The following is a 16,255-nucleotide window of genomic DNA, read 5'->3' as shown; positions in this document are numbered from 1 at the left end:
CTCAGAGCTCCATGGGGTGTCAAGAGAGGGAGGGAGTATCACTGCTGCTGTGAAGTCTGGCCAGCTGCCTTCTGGGTCACCAGAGACTGGAGGTGGGGTAGGGTCTGAGTCCCTGGGTCACCTGGCCGGGCCTAGGTCTGTAAGAGGACATCTGCCCCCTGCCAGCCCTGCCATGGCAGCTCCCTCTTCCCCAGGCCAGTTCCCCTTTGCCAGGTGATGTGGGCCCTGTTTGGGTGGTGAGGTAGGGGCGCTGGAGAGGCTAAATGGCCTGGGGTGACAGGAAGGAGGTCAGACCAGGAGTAGGGATGCGGGGATGAGATCCAGGGCCCCCTGGACAAACGCTGCCTCTGCTGGGGCTGCTTCCCGCTGGTAAGGGGCTGCGGGCAGGGGCTGGGAACAGAAAGGGAGGGAAAGAGCTGGGGCCACCGATCCCTTGAAGGCTGAGAGTCTAAGTTCTTAAAACTGGCAACCCAGACTTCGAGTCACAGGAATGTGGGTGCAGGATACAGATGGTGATGGGCACTGGGGTGTCTGGCCTGCAGGGAGGAGCTCCCTGTGGATGGAGCCTTACCCCTAAAGATCCTGAAGGTGGAGCCAGATTGACAGGGTGGGGCACCTAACAGAGACCCAGCTGCCTTAGTAAAGAGTGAGTTCCCTGTCTTGAAAGAAAGGAAGCAAAGCTGGATACCCTGACTACAATGGGCTTCTGGGCAGGAAGGTGAGGATATCTCCCCGAGGGGGAACATGGTAAGGCGATGGGGAGAGGAGTTCAGAGAAGACTTCACACAGGTGGGCTTTGAAGGTTGAATAGGAGTTCTCTAGGCGGGCAGGGAGATGGTGTGCTGGACAGAGGAAAAAGCATGAAAACACGTAAGTATTCAAAGAACTGCTTTTTTTTTTTTTAACTGATTTTATTTATTTATTTGAAAGAGTGAGAGAGAGAGAGAACACACAAGCAGGCAGAGCTGCAGACAGAGTGAGAGGGAGAAGCAGGCTCCCTGTAGGGAACCTGACAGGACTCAATCCCAGGACCTCAAGATCACAACCTGAGCCAAAGGCAGATGCTTAACCACTGAGCCACCCAGGTGCCCCCAGAGAGGGAAATTCTGCAGCATGCCAACAACTGGCAGGGCAGGAAATGGTGCCAACCTGCTGGATGTTGGTCCTGGCTGAGGGTCTGCCCATCCGTGACCCCCCTCCCCAACCTCCCCGAGCAGATCTCTACATTCCCGCTGAGCCACCGCACACCCACACCTGCAAAGACACCTTTCACCTCCACCCTGACTGTCCTGACCTGAAGGTCAGCCTGCCTGAGGGCTCCCAGTGCACCAAGCCCCCCCAGCAGGCCCACCTGAACTGGTGGTAAGGATTCCAGCTGGGTCCTGACCAAGCCCCACTGAGGCGCCCCCTCCCCTGCAGTCCTTCCTGAGGCCACCAGACTCTGTAGAGCTAGGCCTGTCCATCCTCCCATCCTACCCGGGGTCTCCCATTCCACATTGTCTGGCTGGATGGCTAATGTGCATGCCTGATTAGGAGCTTCCCACCCCTTGGGGAGACTCCCCCTTTAGGTCCTGCTTGAATGTAGGGTAGGCTTTGACATAGCTGGTTTTTCTTAAAAATTATTTATTTATTAGAGAAAGAAAAAGAGCATGAGTGGGTAAGGGGGAGGGAGCACTGAGCAGGGAGACCGACACCAGGCTCGGTCCCATGACCCCATGACCTGAGCTGAAGGCAGATGCTTAACTGACTGAGCCACCCAGGCGCCCCTGACATAGCTGGGTTTTAAACCACTAGGAGCCCCTGGTTACTTGATAACCACAAGCATTCTGCTGAAAAGTGACTTTTGTATAATACTGAGCTTCAAAAGTGACAAGGAGTAAAGACAGGTAGAATTTGTGGGAGAAAGCATTTTAAGTGGAAAGAGGGTGTGAGGAGTGGGGGAAGGGAGTATGACCAAGTCCCTGGAGAGCAGACCTACACTCTGAGCTGTGTGTGTTGTTGCGGTGGGGACCCCACCCATCTGGCCTCCTCAGCCGCAGCATCTCCCATCAGACTACCCACAGCCCCCTCCCCTAATCAGTTATCCTTGCTCAGCATTCCGGAAGAGGTCAGTGGTCCAGGCTGGCCTTGACTCTTCCCTCCCTCTCCTGCACAGGTGTCTGAAGGGAGCCCCCCTGGTCTGCTTCCAAGCTAGCAGCTGGCTACGGTGGGACCACCCCCTGGGGTCCCTGCTGGGGGCATGGCCTCCTGGAAGTCTACACACCTGTGCATCCCTTCCTGGATCAGAGAGAAGGTCTCTAATGCCACTTTGACAACCTGGCCTGGGACCAGACAGAGGAGGCAGTGAGGCTCTTTAGCCTGTTTAGTCCTGGATGTGAATGCTGATTCGGCGACTTACCTGCTGCTGTGACTGTGGCCCAGCCACCTCCCCTGGGAATCTGCTTCCTCTCTGAGTAGTGGCCATGTATTCAATTATTCATTCATGCAGCACTGTTACCAGGGCTTCTATGTGCCAGGGAACTAGAACTCAAGATCCGCGTGGCCGCTGGGCTCATGGAACAGCGGGCTGCCTAGAGAGGGGAGTCAGGATAGTGATCAACGTGCAAATACAAACCACAGTGTGTGCTAAGACGAACCGGATCGATGTGTTAACCGAAGCTATGACCACTCGGGGCGGCCAGGGGGTTAACCGGGCAGTGCCGTGGGTTCTGGCTCAGTCTTCCTCCGACGGCTGGAAGACTGGGATGCCAGGTGCTGCTCCTCCGTGGGCCTCCGTTTCCCCCTTTCACACCGAGGAGCCGTAACTCGGTTGTTTGAGGCCCTCCCCAGTTTGTTTAATAAACTTTTGGTGGGGGGCAGGGGCCTCAAAGCCCCAGGGGGGCATCCCCCTGACCCGCCGCAGTCCCCAACCGGGGACTCCGCAGAACCCGGGCGGCCCGGCCCCGGCCCGACTCGCGGCCTTCGCGCGCGTCACCTCCACTCGCGGCGGCGACCCAGCTGCACCGCGCAGGCTCCCCTCCGCGCGTCCCCGCCGCCGTCCCCCCGGTAGCGCCACAGCGTCACCTCGCGGCGGAGGGCCTCGGCCCCACTTGGCTTCCGGCCGGCGGGAGGCAGGGCGCGCCTCCGCCCTGCGGGTGTGACCCGAGCGGCGGCGCGGCCAGCTTCTACACCGCGGGCGGACCGTTCCAGCTCCGCCCCCCGCCCCGCCCCGCCCCGCCCCCAACCGCCGGCTGCGCTTGCGCACTGCCGCACCCGTGCTTTCTTTCGCGAAGGTGCCTTCCCACGAAATGTGTCCCACGCGCCACGCCGTCGGTTTCCAGGGCAACCCGGCACCTCTTAGCAGCCCCGCGCGCCGCGGGGGTCGTTTCCTGCGCCCCCAGCCCTGCCATGGCGGCCGCGGGCCCCAGCGTCTTCCTACTCATGGTCAACGGGCAGGTGGAGAGCGCCCAGGTGAGCGGCCGGGGACCCCCGCCCGCCCTCCCCCCAGCCACCCGCGGGGGCCCGTCCCGCCACCTCCCGGGCTGCTGCGTGGCCCCGGAGAGGCGCGTCTGTCGGGTCAGGCGGGGGACGGGAACCAGCGTCTGAGAGACCAGGCCTGTGAGCCCTGGTTCTGCTCGTGTCCGCTCCGTGGAGTCCCGGGCAGGAGCCTAACGCGGGTGTAAGGGGAGGAGCGGAGACTCGCCCGGGTTGCTGGGCCCCGGCCCCCCAGCGCTCTGCACTCTGAACCCTGAGGTCCTTGCATTTGGGTTAGGATGGAGGCGACCTGGTGAATGTGCGCCAACGACGGGGGTGGTGGAGAGGTCCGGGGAGGGTCTGTCGGGTCTGACCGACGCGGACGCTGCTCCCCATCGCCTACACTTGGGGAGACCCATTTGTCGTATTCACATGCATATAAGTGCACCACGAATTCGCCACGTGCCGGACTCGGTGCCCAGCACTGCGCATTCGGCCCTCACCACAACCCTGGGAAGTGGGTGTTACTAGCATCCCCATTCTACAGATGGGGACACTTGCCCAAAGGGAGTGGCAAAGCTGAAATTTGAACCCAGGTTGCCTGACACCAAAACTTTGGTTCGTTACCCTTCCAGGCTGTTGGAAGATGGTATTTATTGTATTGTGGGGATTAAGTGAGATGGTTTGGGCAGAGCTCTGCCAGGACCTCTTACTAGGTCTCTCTTGCCTCCCTGTTTCATCGGGATAATGCTCCCGTGTTCCCACCCTGTCCACCTGCCCCTGGCCTAGCGTCCAAGACTGCCTTCCCTTCTGTTCTGTCCCATTAGGGGCCCTTGGCTGGGCTGGATCATGCCTCTCTGCTCTGTCAGCACCCATGCCACTCCCACTGTGCCTCCTGCTCAGTTCTGGGTTCCTCCCTCTCTCCAGGCCTTGAGCTCCAGCCCTGTGTATACTTCATGTCCTGATAGCATCCTTTCACTTCGGCAATGTTCCCTAGATCTCTTCTGTGCCCCCTTGTGCCAGGCTCTGGGGGACACAGAAAGGTCATTGCACTTGTTCCCTCTTCACAGTCAAACAGGGTTGACAGAAATAAAGGAGGTATCAAAGCTTTGGTGGAGGGAAGGACCAGGGGCTGACAGAGCTGGGGGTGGGGTGGACCTTAGAACGTTTTGAAGGATGAAAGGGAGTTTGCCAGATGGAGGAATGGGACGCGCAGGGCAGCCCCGGTGGCTCAGCGGTTTAGCGCTGCCTTCGGCCCAGGGCATGATCCTGGAGACCTGGGATTGAGTCCCACGTTGGGCTCCCTGCGTGGAGCCTGCCTCTCCCTCTGCCTGTGTCTTTGCCTCTCTCTCTCTCTGTGTCTGTCATGAATAAATAAGTAAAATCTTAAAAAAAAAAAAAAAAAAAGGAATGGGAAGGGCATGTCAGACAAGGTGGAGCCTGGGCAAAGGCTCAAGGTGGTTGCAGCCTGGGACTGTCCCTTGGACTCCCACATCTCAGGCCCCAACCCTTCCACTGAACTCCGTGTCCCCATCCCCGGCTGTCTCTTAGACTCTACCCCAGGCACCCAGTGTCAGCATCCCTATTGGCTGCCCTTAGCTAGCCACCGCGGTGCCTCCCCCTCCACAATCCCTGTAAACAGAACCTGTGTGTGCTTCTTCCTACAGTTTCCTGAGTATGATGATCTCTACTGCAAGTACTGCTTTGTGTACGGCCAGGACTGGGCCCCCACGGCGGTAAGCTGGGCTCTTGGGCCTCCCTCCCTCACAGCCTCCATGCTTAATGGGGTTTCTGAAGGTGTCGATGTCCACCATACCCCTTCGTCTTCCAGTTCAGAAACTGTTGAGAGGTAGACACCGAGCTCAGGGGGTTCCAAACATGACTTTGTTCCTGGTAAAGCTGGAGCAGAGAAGGTGGAGCAGCCACCTTCAGGCTCCTGATCAAAGCTGCGGTCGCTCACACACCCTGTCCTGGGAACTTGCACTTGGCAGCAAAGAGGAATGTGTGGGCGGCACAGACCCCTGAGGGCCAGCCTGGAAGTATCTGGGCGGTAGGTCCTCTGTCCCTCTCCTAGCCCATGAGGAGGACTCTGGGAAGTCAAGAGGCCGAATAGAAGCTCTGCTTGCAAGACCGGCCTCAGAGCAATCTGTCTCCACAGACAGCCAGGCCAGAGTCCCAGTTTCGTGGGGCGAGGTAGACAATAAGTACTGATGTTCTAATATGTTCTAGGAAAAAGTGCCGGGGACAGAGTAAAGTCAGGAAGGGAGGAATGGAGGGTAGAGAGAAGCTGGAGTCTAGGTAAGGTGGCCAGGGAAGGCCTCCCTGAGATGGTAACTTTGGGTAAAGGGTGAAGGCAGGAAGAGAACAAGCCACACGGAGGTCCGTAGGGAGAACTGTGCAGGCAGAAAGGGCAGAGGTAAAAAACAACAACAACAACAACAACAAGAAAGGGCAGAGGTGCACAGGCCCTGAGGTGGGAACGTGCCTGGGGTGCCCAGCATGCCCAAGGCACAGGGAGGAGGCCTGTGTAGCCAGTGAAGAGCATGAGCAGGGATGAGAGTGGCTGGAGATGGAGCAGGGGGGTTGAGGATGGGACAGGCCTTGTAGGACACAGTGAGTCAGTAAAAGAACCACGGCCTCACTCAGACATGGGACCCCCTCAGAGAGTCTGGGACAGAGACAAAGTGACCCCCCTTGTGTGTTCCATAGCATCCTGGCTTCTGTGTTCAGAGTAGATGGGAAGCAAGGGCCAAAGCAGAGAGACCAAGGATTGATACCAGAAACAGAGGAGTGAAGACAGTGCGCAGACAAGGCGCAGCCATGGGTGGGGTGGGGGTGACAGGCAGTTGAATTTCCAGTATATTTTGAAGATGGAAACAACAGGGTTCCCTCCTGGACAGATGTGGGGTGTGAGAGAAAAGAGTTCAGAATAACACCAAGCTTTTTAGCCTGGGCACTTGGGATCGGAGCTGCCATTCGGTGAGAAGACTGGGTAGAGCAGTTATGGGAGAACTTTCCAGAGCTCAGCCTGGCATGTGTTGAGGTTGAGGTTTCCCCCCAGATACCCGGGGGGAGGTGCAGGGTCAGCAGTGGAGGTGGGGCCATGCTGCCCTGGAGGCCCGAGATGGGGACCAGACTGGGGATGCAGGTTTGGGAATCAGCCCCACGACGCTTCCACATGAAGGAGGAAGTGGTGACAGCAACATTGAGAGCCCCCACCCTCACCGCTGTGAGGAGGTAAGACCCAAAGTCAGACATATGGTGTCCCAGAATCCACCCAGGGGGAGTGCGTCAGAAAGCCACCAGCTGTGTCCAGTGCTGCTGTAGAGTCAGGTAAACTGAGGACAGAGAACTGTCCACAGAGAGAGCAACGTTGGGGTCACTGGTGCTGCTGGAGCCAGTGAGTATGGACGGCTTGATCAAGGAGTTTGCTCAGCAGGGGAGCTCCAACTGGGTTGGCGGGTGGAGGAAGAAGCCAAGTTGGCACAGTTTCTTGATAGAATCATAGGCACACAGGCTCCGATGTGAAGGGCTGGGGCTGGAAGAGGGAACAACCTGCCGGGGCCAGTTCCTCAGCTGAGGGGACGCCCAATGAACTCGCGCCCAGGCAGCTCTCCAGGTTGTCTGGCTCCAAATAAAAGCTGGAGACACCTAGGAGCTGCTCCATTAGCTCTGAGTCCCCGTCATGCGGAAGACAGTGTGTTGCCAGAAGACAGGGAGAAAACCAGCCCTCCCACCTGGCCACCGAGGTAAGGGCAGGGGTGTGGCAGCTGGAGCGTCAGCAGCAGATGTCACAGTCACTGTCCTCACAGGGTCTGGAGGAGGGCATCTCACAGATCACATCCAAGAGCCAAGATGTGCGGCGAGCGCTGGTGTGGAACTTCCCCATCGATGTCACCTTTAAAAGCACCAACCCTTATGGCTGTGAGTCTGCAGGGCCTGCCCCCTCCTCCCCCACCACCCCAGCAGGGACCGGGTCGGGGAGGTGCCCCCAGGGCCAGCTGGGCCTTATCCTGCCGCCACTGTCCGCTCTCAGCTCTTCTCTGCCCAATTCCTGGGCCCTTGTGTACCAGCATCATCATGTGCTCTCTTGCCACCTGGCCATTTCCTTCCATGTGTCCCCCCCCACCCCAGCTCATGGACTGGTGGTGGAGCTGACCTTTAGGAAGCTCAGGGGGTGTCAGGTGAGGCTCCAGCCTCTGTGCCGGGGGAAGGCAGAGCCTGGGTTTGGGATGTTGTAGTCCAGCCGGCAGGCCTGACCCTGGTGGCCCTCAACCTGCCATTACGTGTTGTGCTCCAGCCAAACCAAAGCCACGTGCACCTCCTGTGCACACCCCTGAGCCGCCTCTCTGAGCTTTGGTTTGTGCTGTTCCCTCTGCCATCTCTGACCTCCTCCCCAGAACCCTCCTTGCTTGCAGTGTTTACTGTGTGTCTTGCCTGGTAGTTATTCACTCTTACTTAATAAGCGCCTACTGCATGTAAAGGCCTGGGTTAGCTCCAGAGGGGCTGTGAATACTCACCCCATGTGCTCTTATCCTAGCTTCCTAATCCTATGTGGTGGATAGATTGCTCTTGGTTTCTTTTTCCACATCAGGAAACTGATGCAAAAAAAGTGACATCACTTGCCTTTGGCCATCTATCTAGTAGCTGAGCATGGATTGGATTTCAGGTCCATCTGATTTCATAGTCTGGACCTTTCTGCGGCATGTAGTTTGGGGCCTAGGCTTACTGGGCGTGGGGGGTCTGGAACGGGCTGCCTGGAGGTCCTCCTGGGCTGAGACTGCCATCTTGTCATTATCCACAAGTCAGAATGCTTCCGTAGGTTTCCTGGAGCAGGACTAGATTATGGCCCAGTCTCCTGCTGCTGAGGAAGCCTAGGAGAGGCGAATATAGTATTAAAAAGTAAAAACACGGGCACCTGGATGGCTCAGTCAGTTAAGCATTTGCCTCCAGCTCAGGTCACGATCTCAGGATTCTGGGATTGAGCCCCACATTGGGCTCTCTGCTCAGCGGTGAGTCTGTTGCTTCCTCCTCCCCACCCTCTGTGATCTCTCTGGCTCTCACTCTTTCTCAAATAAATAAATAAAATATTCAAAAATAAAAAGTGAAAACAAACACAACTATTTGAAGGCATCAGAGAGCCAGCAAAGTATTGGAGATTTACCCAGCCAAGATCTAGGAGAAAACAGAAATCTAGAGATGTGATCTCACTCACATTGCCCCTTGGAGAATTAGCTGACTCCACCAGAGGTGATCCAGAGGTTGATCGAGGCTTTTGACAGCTGCTCTGGGCTCGAGGCACAAGAATCAGGAAAATGGTTCAAGACCTCGAAGTGCTTGCTGCACCCTGGGAGGAAGGGAGAAGTGGGAGCAGCCCAGCTCTGGATCATTCCAGACCTTGGAACATGGTTGCAAAACCCCCCAAACTAGGGATCCCTGGGTGGCGCAGCGGTTTGGAGCCTGCCTTTGGCCTAGGGCGCGATCCTGGAGACCCAGGATCAAATCCCACGTCGGGCTCCCGGTGCATGGAGCCTGCTTCTCCCTCTGCCTGTGTCTCTGCCTCTCTCTCTCTCTCTCTCTCTGTGACTATCATGAATAAATAAATAAAATCTTTAAAAAAAAAAAAAAAAAAAAAAACCCCAAACTAAATAATCATAAGCCACATCTAGCAGGGTGTAAAAGGGATGGAACAAGAATGGTTTATTCCAGAGGTACAAAGCTTATATAATATCTGAAATCAACCAACGTGATTCAGTGCTTTAAAAGAAGGCAAGTCATAATCATCCCCATAATGAAGCAACCATGATAAAACTCAACATCTATCCATGATAAACACTTAGAAAACTAGGAATAGAGGAAACTTTTTTATTTTTTAACTCAGGGCCTTATCTCATGACCCCAAGATCAAGACCTAAGCTGAGATTAAGAGTTGGACCCCAACCAACTGAGCCACCCAGGCACTCGTAGAAAGAGACTTTCTTAATTGGATAAAGACTGTCTACAAAAAACTTAGAGCAAACATCACCTTTTCTAAGTGAAATGGTGAAAGATTTCCTTGTTGCCACCACCACAAACAAAAGCATAGGAATTAGGAAGAATAAAACTGTTGCTTTTCATAGGTGGCATTATGTGTGTCGAATTTGCAGAATAACCTACAGATAAGTTACTAGAAATAATAAATTGGCATGAATGCCCGATATGAAATAGTAAAAAACCAGTGGCTTTTTGTATAAAAATGAATAGGATATGTATTCTCTTGTCCATAAAAAGTGATTCAAAATGGTATTTTATTTTTAAGATTTCATTTATTTGAGAGAGAGCACGAGTAGGGTGAGGGGCAGAGGGAGAAGCAGGCTCCCCGCTGAGCAGGGACTGCCCCCAGGTGCCCCTAAAAGTGATATTTTAAAAAGAAATTCTTCACAATAATATCAAAATGTAACATGTACTACATATTGAACTTCAGATGAGTTATAAAGCAGAATAACGAAGACAATGTAGTTTAGGCCCAAGGATAGGCAAATGATCCAAAGAGAGCTCTGAGCCAGACCTAAGCCTGTGTAGACAGGTGATTCCTGAGAAAGGGCACTGGGAGGCATGAAGGGAAAGCGGATCCTGTTGATAAACGGTGCTGGGACCACGGGATATGCACAGGACGTGAAACCCTGTGCCCTGCTTTGTACCATACATCCACCAAAGTCAGTTCCAGGTGGATGGCAGGAAAACTTTAGGAAGAGAGCATAGAACACTAGAGCCATGATATCAAGTAAGGGATGACTTTTTTTTTTTTTTTTTTTTTTTTTTTTTTTTGTTGTTGAGAGAGCAGAAGAGCAGAGGGAGAGGGACAAGCAGAGTCAGTGCTAAGTGCAGAGCCAGATATGGGGCTCAATCCCAGGACCCTGAGATCATGACCTGAGCCAAAGGCAGACACTTAACTGACTGAGCCCACCCAGGCGCCCCCTGAGCCCTTTGGGAGACAGCTCCATGTTCTGTTTTCAGACCGAATGTATGCATACCCTGTGTGGATAGGCATGCCCAGCAGAAACGTGCACACATGGGGCAAGAGCTTCAGCAGAGTGGCAGAGAGCTCATAGTCTCACCATCCGGGGGCCCCCCAAGGAGAAACTACCCACATGTCCATCGGCACAGGAGTGAACCATGTCCTCGTGGTCTGTCCATAGCTAGCATGTTCTCTAGCACTGAAAAAAAAGTGACATCTCATACACAACACAATTCGAATGAATCTCCCAAACATTGAACTAAAGAAGCTGGATACCAGTACACAGACTGTATGATTCCATCTGTATAAAGTTTTTTTTTTTTTTTTTTTCAATAGGTAAAACCAGAGCACCTAGGTGGCTCATTAGCTTAAGTGTCTGCTGTCATGATCTCAGGGTCCTGAGACCAAGCCCCGCATTGGGCTCCACAATCAGTGTGGAGTCTGCTTGGGATTCTCTCCCTCTGCCCTTCCCCCTGCTAGCTCACTTGCTCTTTCTCACTCTCAAAATTAAATACATAAAATCTTTCCTTTAAAAAGGATAAAACCAAATCTGTGTTTGGGATGCATTCTTTGGCAGGGAAGCGTTAAAAGCAGTGCTTTCATCAAGTCAAAACAGTGGCTGCCTCTGGGGGAGGGGGAGTGATGGGAAGGACACACACCTGTTGTCCCTGACACTTGCTGAGCACCCCCTCTGCAGCAGTCGCTAATCTCCAAGTCTTAGGGGGGAGGGAACCAGGAGGCTAGGAGGGGAGGGGATTGCCTGAGGCATGTCCTAGACCGCAGGGTCAGCCTGGCAGGATGGCTTCCTGGGCCTCCCCTGCCTCACCTGTCACCTGGGAAGTGGTTTCTCCCCTATGCTCAGAGGACTGACCCAGAGGAAAGGACCTGATGTACCTCAGTGTTTACAGGGAACGCGTGTGATTGGTGTGATAACTTAAGGGAAAGTGCATGGGAGGTCTGTTTTCCCCTCTGACCTCTCCCACAGAACCCCGAAGTCAGCCGCTCTGGCCCACAAGCCCATGCAGTAGGCGCTGGAAACTGACCCCCTCCCCACCCCATCAGAAAGGAGGCTCCCAAGAGGTGGCCCTTTGCTCACTTCCCAGCTGGGTCCCTGTGCCTTGAATAGAGGAGCAGAGTGCCCTCGGGGGTGGGTACTCCCTGCATTTGTCAAGGTACAGGATCAGCACAGCATCCTGGCCCTGTGACTCCCTGGGCATCCGGGCTGAGCAGGGGGCCTAGCTGGCAGGATGTGCCCCCAACTGCTATCCCCACCCACCTCCCCAGATTCTGGATCAGCAGAAGCCCTCCAGGGAGAAGGGGGGTGTCCCACGTCCACCCCTGCCCCTTGTGCAGCCCACCGCCCCTAGGCCATCCCTGTTCTGTACCCTGCCTTCCCCCCGAGTTTCCCTACCTGCTGACCCCCTGTCTTGTTTTTCCCAAGGGCCACAGATCGTGCTCAGTGTGTATGGACCAGATGTGTTTGGGAATGATGTGGTCCGAGGCTACGGGGCAGTGCACGTGCCTTTCTCACCTGGCAGGTAGGTGGTGGCTCTGACCTGGCCCCTGAGCCACAGTCCAGCCCTTGCTGGGCCATCTGGCTTAGGACCAGGGCACCCCCAGCGGGGCTGGGAGTGCACTGTGGTCCCCAGGGGCCTGGGCAGCTCAGCTTGGGGGGCAGGCTGGGTGGGGGGGTGTCAGAGGCCCCAGGAGGGAGCACTGGGTCCAGCTGCAGAGTGCATAGGTGGTCTGCGATTATGGTTCAGATGCTCAGTCTGCTCCTCTTGTGTCTCCCCGGCTCTGTTCCACGAACGAGCCCCCCGCCCCCCAAGTGCCCCTGTGTGCCCGGCCCTGCTGGCATCCTGTGTGACCACCTGGGCCCTTCCTTGGGAGCCCCCACAGATGGAGAGATGCGGCTGTTTTGTGCGAAGCACAGTGACCAGTGTAGACACAGGGTATCTGGGGCACAGAGGTCAGGAGTTTGTCTGGAGAAGGTGGAGGGAGATGGAGGAACAGCCAGATGCCCTGAGTATTGTTGCTGAGATGGAAAGTGCAAGATGTGAGGGAAGGTGAGTGTAGAGGAGGGCTCGGGCGGAGAGGGGCGGGACTCCAGGCTCTGAGGGCAGATGGGAGGGATCCCTAGGTGGCGCAGCAATTTAGCTTAGCGCCTGCCTTTGGCCCAGGGCGCGATCCTGGAGACCTGGGATCGAATCCCACGTCGGGCTCCCGGTGCATGGAGCCTGCTTCTCCCTCTGCCTGTGTCTCTGCCTCTCTCTCTCTCTGTGTGACTATCATAAATAAATAAATAAGTTTTAAAAAAAATGAGGGCAGATGGGGGCAGGTGGCCGCACTTGGGGGAGGAGGGGAAGTAGTCCAGGGAATGGTCAGGGACTTTGCCCACATCACAGATGGTAGAGGATTTGGACACCTCAGCATCCTCCAGACCCTTTAAAAGCCACTAGACTCCCCCGAACTCTGGGCTGTGCGAGGTGGGCCCGGTTTCCTCCACCTCACCCCCTGCACACAGCACTCCTGCCTGGGAGGCTGTCCTTGGCTCGGACTTGGCCCTGCCTGATTGAGTGCTCCTGCTAGCTGGAGTCTCGGGAAGTTCCATCTCTCTCCTGCTACTCAGCACATCTGTCCATGAGAACATTTGTTTCAGGCACAAAAGGACCATCCCCATGTTTGTCCCAGAATCCACATCTAAGCTGCAAAAGTTTACGAGGTGAGTTTTCTGCACGTCACCATTGCAGAGCAATGGCATATTCGCCAGGTCACCCTATGGGATCTTCCAGCCACTGTCTTTGGGGACACGTGGACACGGGTGCTATGGGGCTTCTCAGGGCCACAGGGCTCCCTTCAGCCGCTGTTGGAGCTGCCTGAGGCTGCACACCTTTACCCTAGGTCCTGTTACCAACCTTGGTGTCAGAGCCAATAGTCTTGTCAGATGGGGATAAGCCTGTCACATAATAGGATATTAAAGAGGTGGGACACAGGAGGATACGGCAATAAGAGCCAAACAGAACTGTAATAATAATCCTGACGGGCAATTTCCATCTGTTTGAAAATGCTTCACATCTGAGCAGAAAGTCGAGCAGAAGTGAGGGCCAGTGTGGGCAATCTGGGGAAGGAACATTCCAGGCTTTGCAAGCATCACAAGCAAGGCCCAGGGGTGGCAAGCAAGGCGAAGGTGGGGAGACCCCAGGGAGGCAGGGAGCCTCTTGCCCCTTACTACATCCGAGTCTGAGCTTAAAGGGCCCGCCAGCCCGGCCCTGGCTGGCTGGCTGTCCCAAGATTGGGTACAGAAGCTCCTGTCAGCTTGGCTCGGCTACAAGCCACCACTGCTCCTCATGTGGTCAGCCAGGAATGGGCCCTCTGCTCACAGCTGGATGTGGGCAAGTGGAGGACCACCCAAGGTGTTGGAGTGAGGCTCAGCCAGGGGTCTGCTGGGCACAGGGACTGCATTGGGCCTAGGCCCAGGAAGCCTGAGTTCTGAGGCCTGGAAGGGGGGGAATCCCACCACCCCCAAAAGCCCCTCCAGAGGCCAGCGTAATGGGAAGGTGCCTTGAGCCAGTGTCAGCTTGAGGGGACAACACCCACCCCGCTGGGCTGTTAGGAAAACAGGGCTGTGCCCATCAGTGGGTATGGGAGGGTTTGGGGCTTTAGCCCACCCCGCTGTGCTGGCCGGGGCACCACTGTGGGGTGCCTGGCTCACAGTGACTGCTTCCTATGCCCGTGACTTGGAGAGCTCCACTCCTTGGATGGAGAAACTGAGGCAGACAGGTGGTGGCCCGCCACCCCGACCTGGCTGGAACCCTAACTTCCAATCCCCCTCTGTCTCTGGAGGTGAGCCTCCTTAGTGGCTGTCCATGCAGCCTGCAGACAGCAGGGGACAGTCACTGCTTTGTCCAGTACAGACCGGGGCCAGAACCCCACCCCTGGGCAGCACCAGTGGGCACTGGTACCCTCGTTGGAGGGCTCAGCTAGGGACCAGGGGCGGCTCAGGGTGGCCTGAGCCAAGGGGAGATTGCAGCGTGGAGCCAAGGACCTCCTGGTTGGGGAGGGTGCCAGGCACTCATTGGGAGGGTGGCCTTGCCCTGCCAGCTCTCCCAGGTCAGCCACTTTAGAAGAAGACAGGGCAGAGCCTGCTCTTGGACTGCGGGGACCTCCACAGACCACAGAGGGGCCTCTGTGCCCGCGGGGAGCCCCCTGCCCGCAGCTGCCTTCCCGGCCTCCCCTGGACGGGTGCACACCCGAGTCTGCCCAGGAATGTGCACCTAGATTGTTTCCGGCTCGAGTGGGTGCGCTGGAGGCGAGGCTGCTGCTCCAGAAGGAGCTGCCCTGGCTCTGGCTGCCTGTGGCCTCAGGCAAGTGCCTGCACTGCCCTTAGCCTCTGAAAGGGGGGTGGTTACAGAGTGGGGCCCCTGGGAGGGGCAGGTTGACAGCGGCCTGTTGGGGGCCCCCAGTGCCACAGCCCTCCCCTGTGACTGTGGGTCAGAGGATCGTGAATCTCAGAGTGAGAACTGTAAATGGTAGGATTGATGTTTCACCTGGTAGTTGACCAAGTGCCTTCACCGGGAGCCCCGTGAGCTCAGTACCGTTGGGTACACATGAGAGGAACTGGGGTTCAGGGATTCGGAGGTGGCAAGTGACTTGTCCTGGATTCCACACTATGGAGAGGGAAGTGGAGAGCACAGAGCTGACCTCTCTACCCACCCCAAGGATGCCAATGCTGAACTCCGGGACAGGGCCCTCCTTCCCTGGGAGGACGGAGGGGGTCACGCTGCCCGCACCCAGCCGCTGTCCCCTCTGTGCCCCCAGCCCCACATCTCCCTCAAAGCTGTGGGTGATTGTGATGGGGGGGCCGAGAACAGCACAGGCCTAGTAGAAGCCTGCCGGGCCTCCGTGATGCCACACACGGCAGGGGGAGCTGGCGTGGGAAGGTTCGGCCCAGGACCCAGCCCTGGGGCAGGGGTGGAGGAGGGCTGCTGGTTTCTAAAGCCAGGAGGGAGCCTAGGTCTCGGGTGTGAGGGACAGCCAGGTCGAGGATCTGCTCACCCAGGTTCTCCTGTCTAACCAGCTGGTTCATGGGACGGCGGCCCGAGTACACAGACCCCAAGGTGGTGGCTCAGGGGGAAGGCCGGGAAGGTAAGGCTTGGTCTCCTCACCATCACCCTCCCCAACCCCCGTCCCTGCCATGGGAGGGACAGGATGCAAGCCAAGGAACAGCCAGGCACTTGGGCGGACTGTGGGAGCAGCCCCAGGCCTCTCGGTGGAACAGCACTCACCCTCCTACCCCCCACACCCCTCACCCCACTGTCTGTCCAGGTGCGGCCCCCGTACCTCCTGGTGGGGGGTGTGGGCCAGGCAGGAGAGACCATGGAGGCTGAGCCATCCCCATAGCAACCTGGCTGATGGCTGGCGTCCTCTCCCTAGTGACCCGCGTCCACTCCCAGGGCTTTGTCACTCTCCTCTTCAACGTGGTGACCAAGGACATGAGGAAGCTGGGCTACGACACTGGGCCTCCCGACACGCAGGGCACCCCAGGGCCCAGCCAAGCACAGGGCCTCCCCCGGTGAAGTCACACACCGGCCACGGCCACCACCACCACCACTGCATCCGGCCCCGTGGCTCTCAGGTGACACAGGGCTGTCCTTCCGGAGAGCCGGCCACAGATCCATGTGCTTGACGTGCAGCCTCGGGGGGTGCTGGGGCGGATTTTGATAATAAAGCATCACCTTTTCACAGAACCCAGGCCTGGAGCCGCCGCCTCTCCATCTGGCACTGCCCCCATCCTTGCATTGCTCA

General features: G+C 56.7%; 1 protein-coding gene across 1 annotated transcript; it reads left to right on the top strand.

Moving 5' to 3' along the window:
- The first annotated feature begins 3,255 nt into the window (after positions 1-3,255).
- B9D1 (B9 domain containing 1) lies at positions 3,256-16,197 on the top strand. Its single transcript, XM_077892435.1, has 7 exons — positions 3,256-3,450; positions 5,121-5,189; positions 7,266-7,377; positions 11,892-11,988; positions 13,110-13,172; positions 15,528-15,595; positions 15,884-16,197. Exons 1-7 carry the CDS (start codon positions 3,388-3,390, stop codon positions 16,024-16,026), a joined length of 615 nt encoding a protein of 204 aa, XP_077748561.1. The 5' UTR covers positions 3,256-3,387; the 3' UTR covers positions 16,027-16,197.
- The last annotated feature ends 58 nt before the right edge of the window (positions 16,198-16,255 follow it).

Source organism: Canis aureus, chromosome 3 (genome assembly GCF_053574225.1).
Source record: "Canis aureus isolate CA01 chromosome 3, VMU_Caureus_v.1.0, whole genome shotgun sequence".
NCBI classification, from domain to species: domain Eukaryota; kingdom Metazoa; phylum Chordata; class Mammalia; order Carnivora; family Canidae; genus Canis; species Canis aureus.
This window is presented reverse-complemented; position numbering and strand designations above follow the sequence as displayed.

What these genes read in the sequence shown, in the direction of transcription:
- B9D1 (XM_077892435.1), top strand. Translation starts at nt 3,388, where the DNA reads ATGGCGGCCGCGGGCCCCAGCGTCTTCCTACTCATGGTCAACGGGCAG. An exon ending in GTGCCTTTCTCACCTGGCAG is followed by an intron (nt 11,989 to 13,109) that starts GTAGGTGGTGGC and finishes CATTTGTTTCAG; the next exon opens with GCACAAAAGGACCATCCCCA. An exon ending in TCAGGGGGAAGGCCGGGAAG is followed by an intron (nt 15,596 to 15,883) that starts GTAAGGCTTGGT and finishes TCCTCTCCCTAG; the next exon opens with TGACCCGCGTCCACTCCCAG.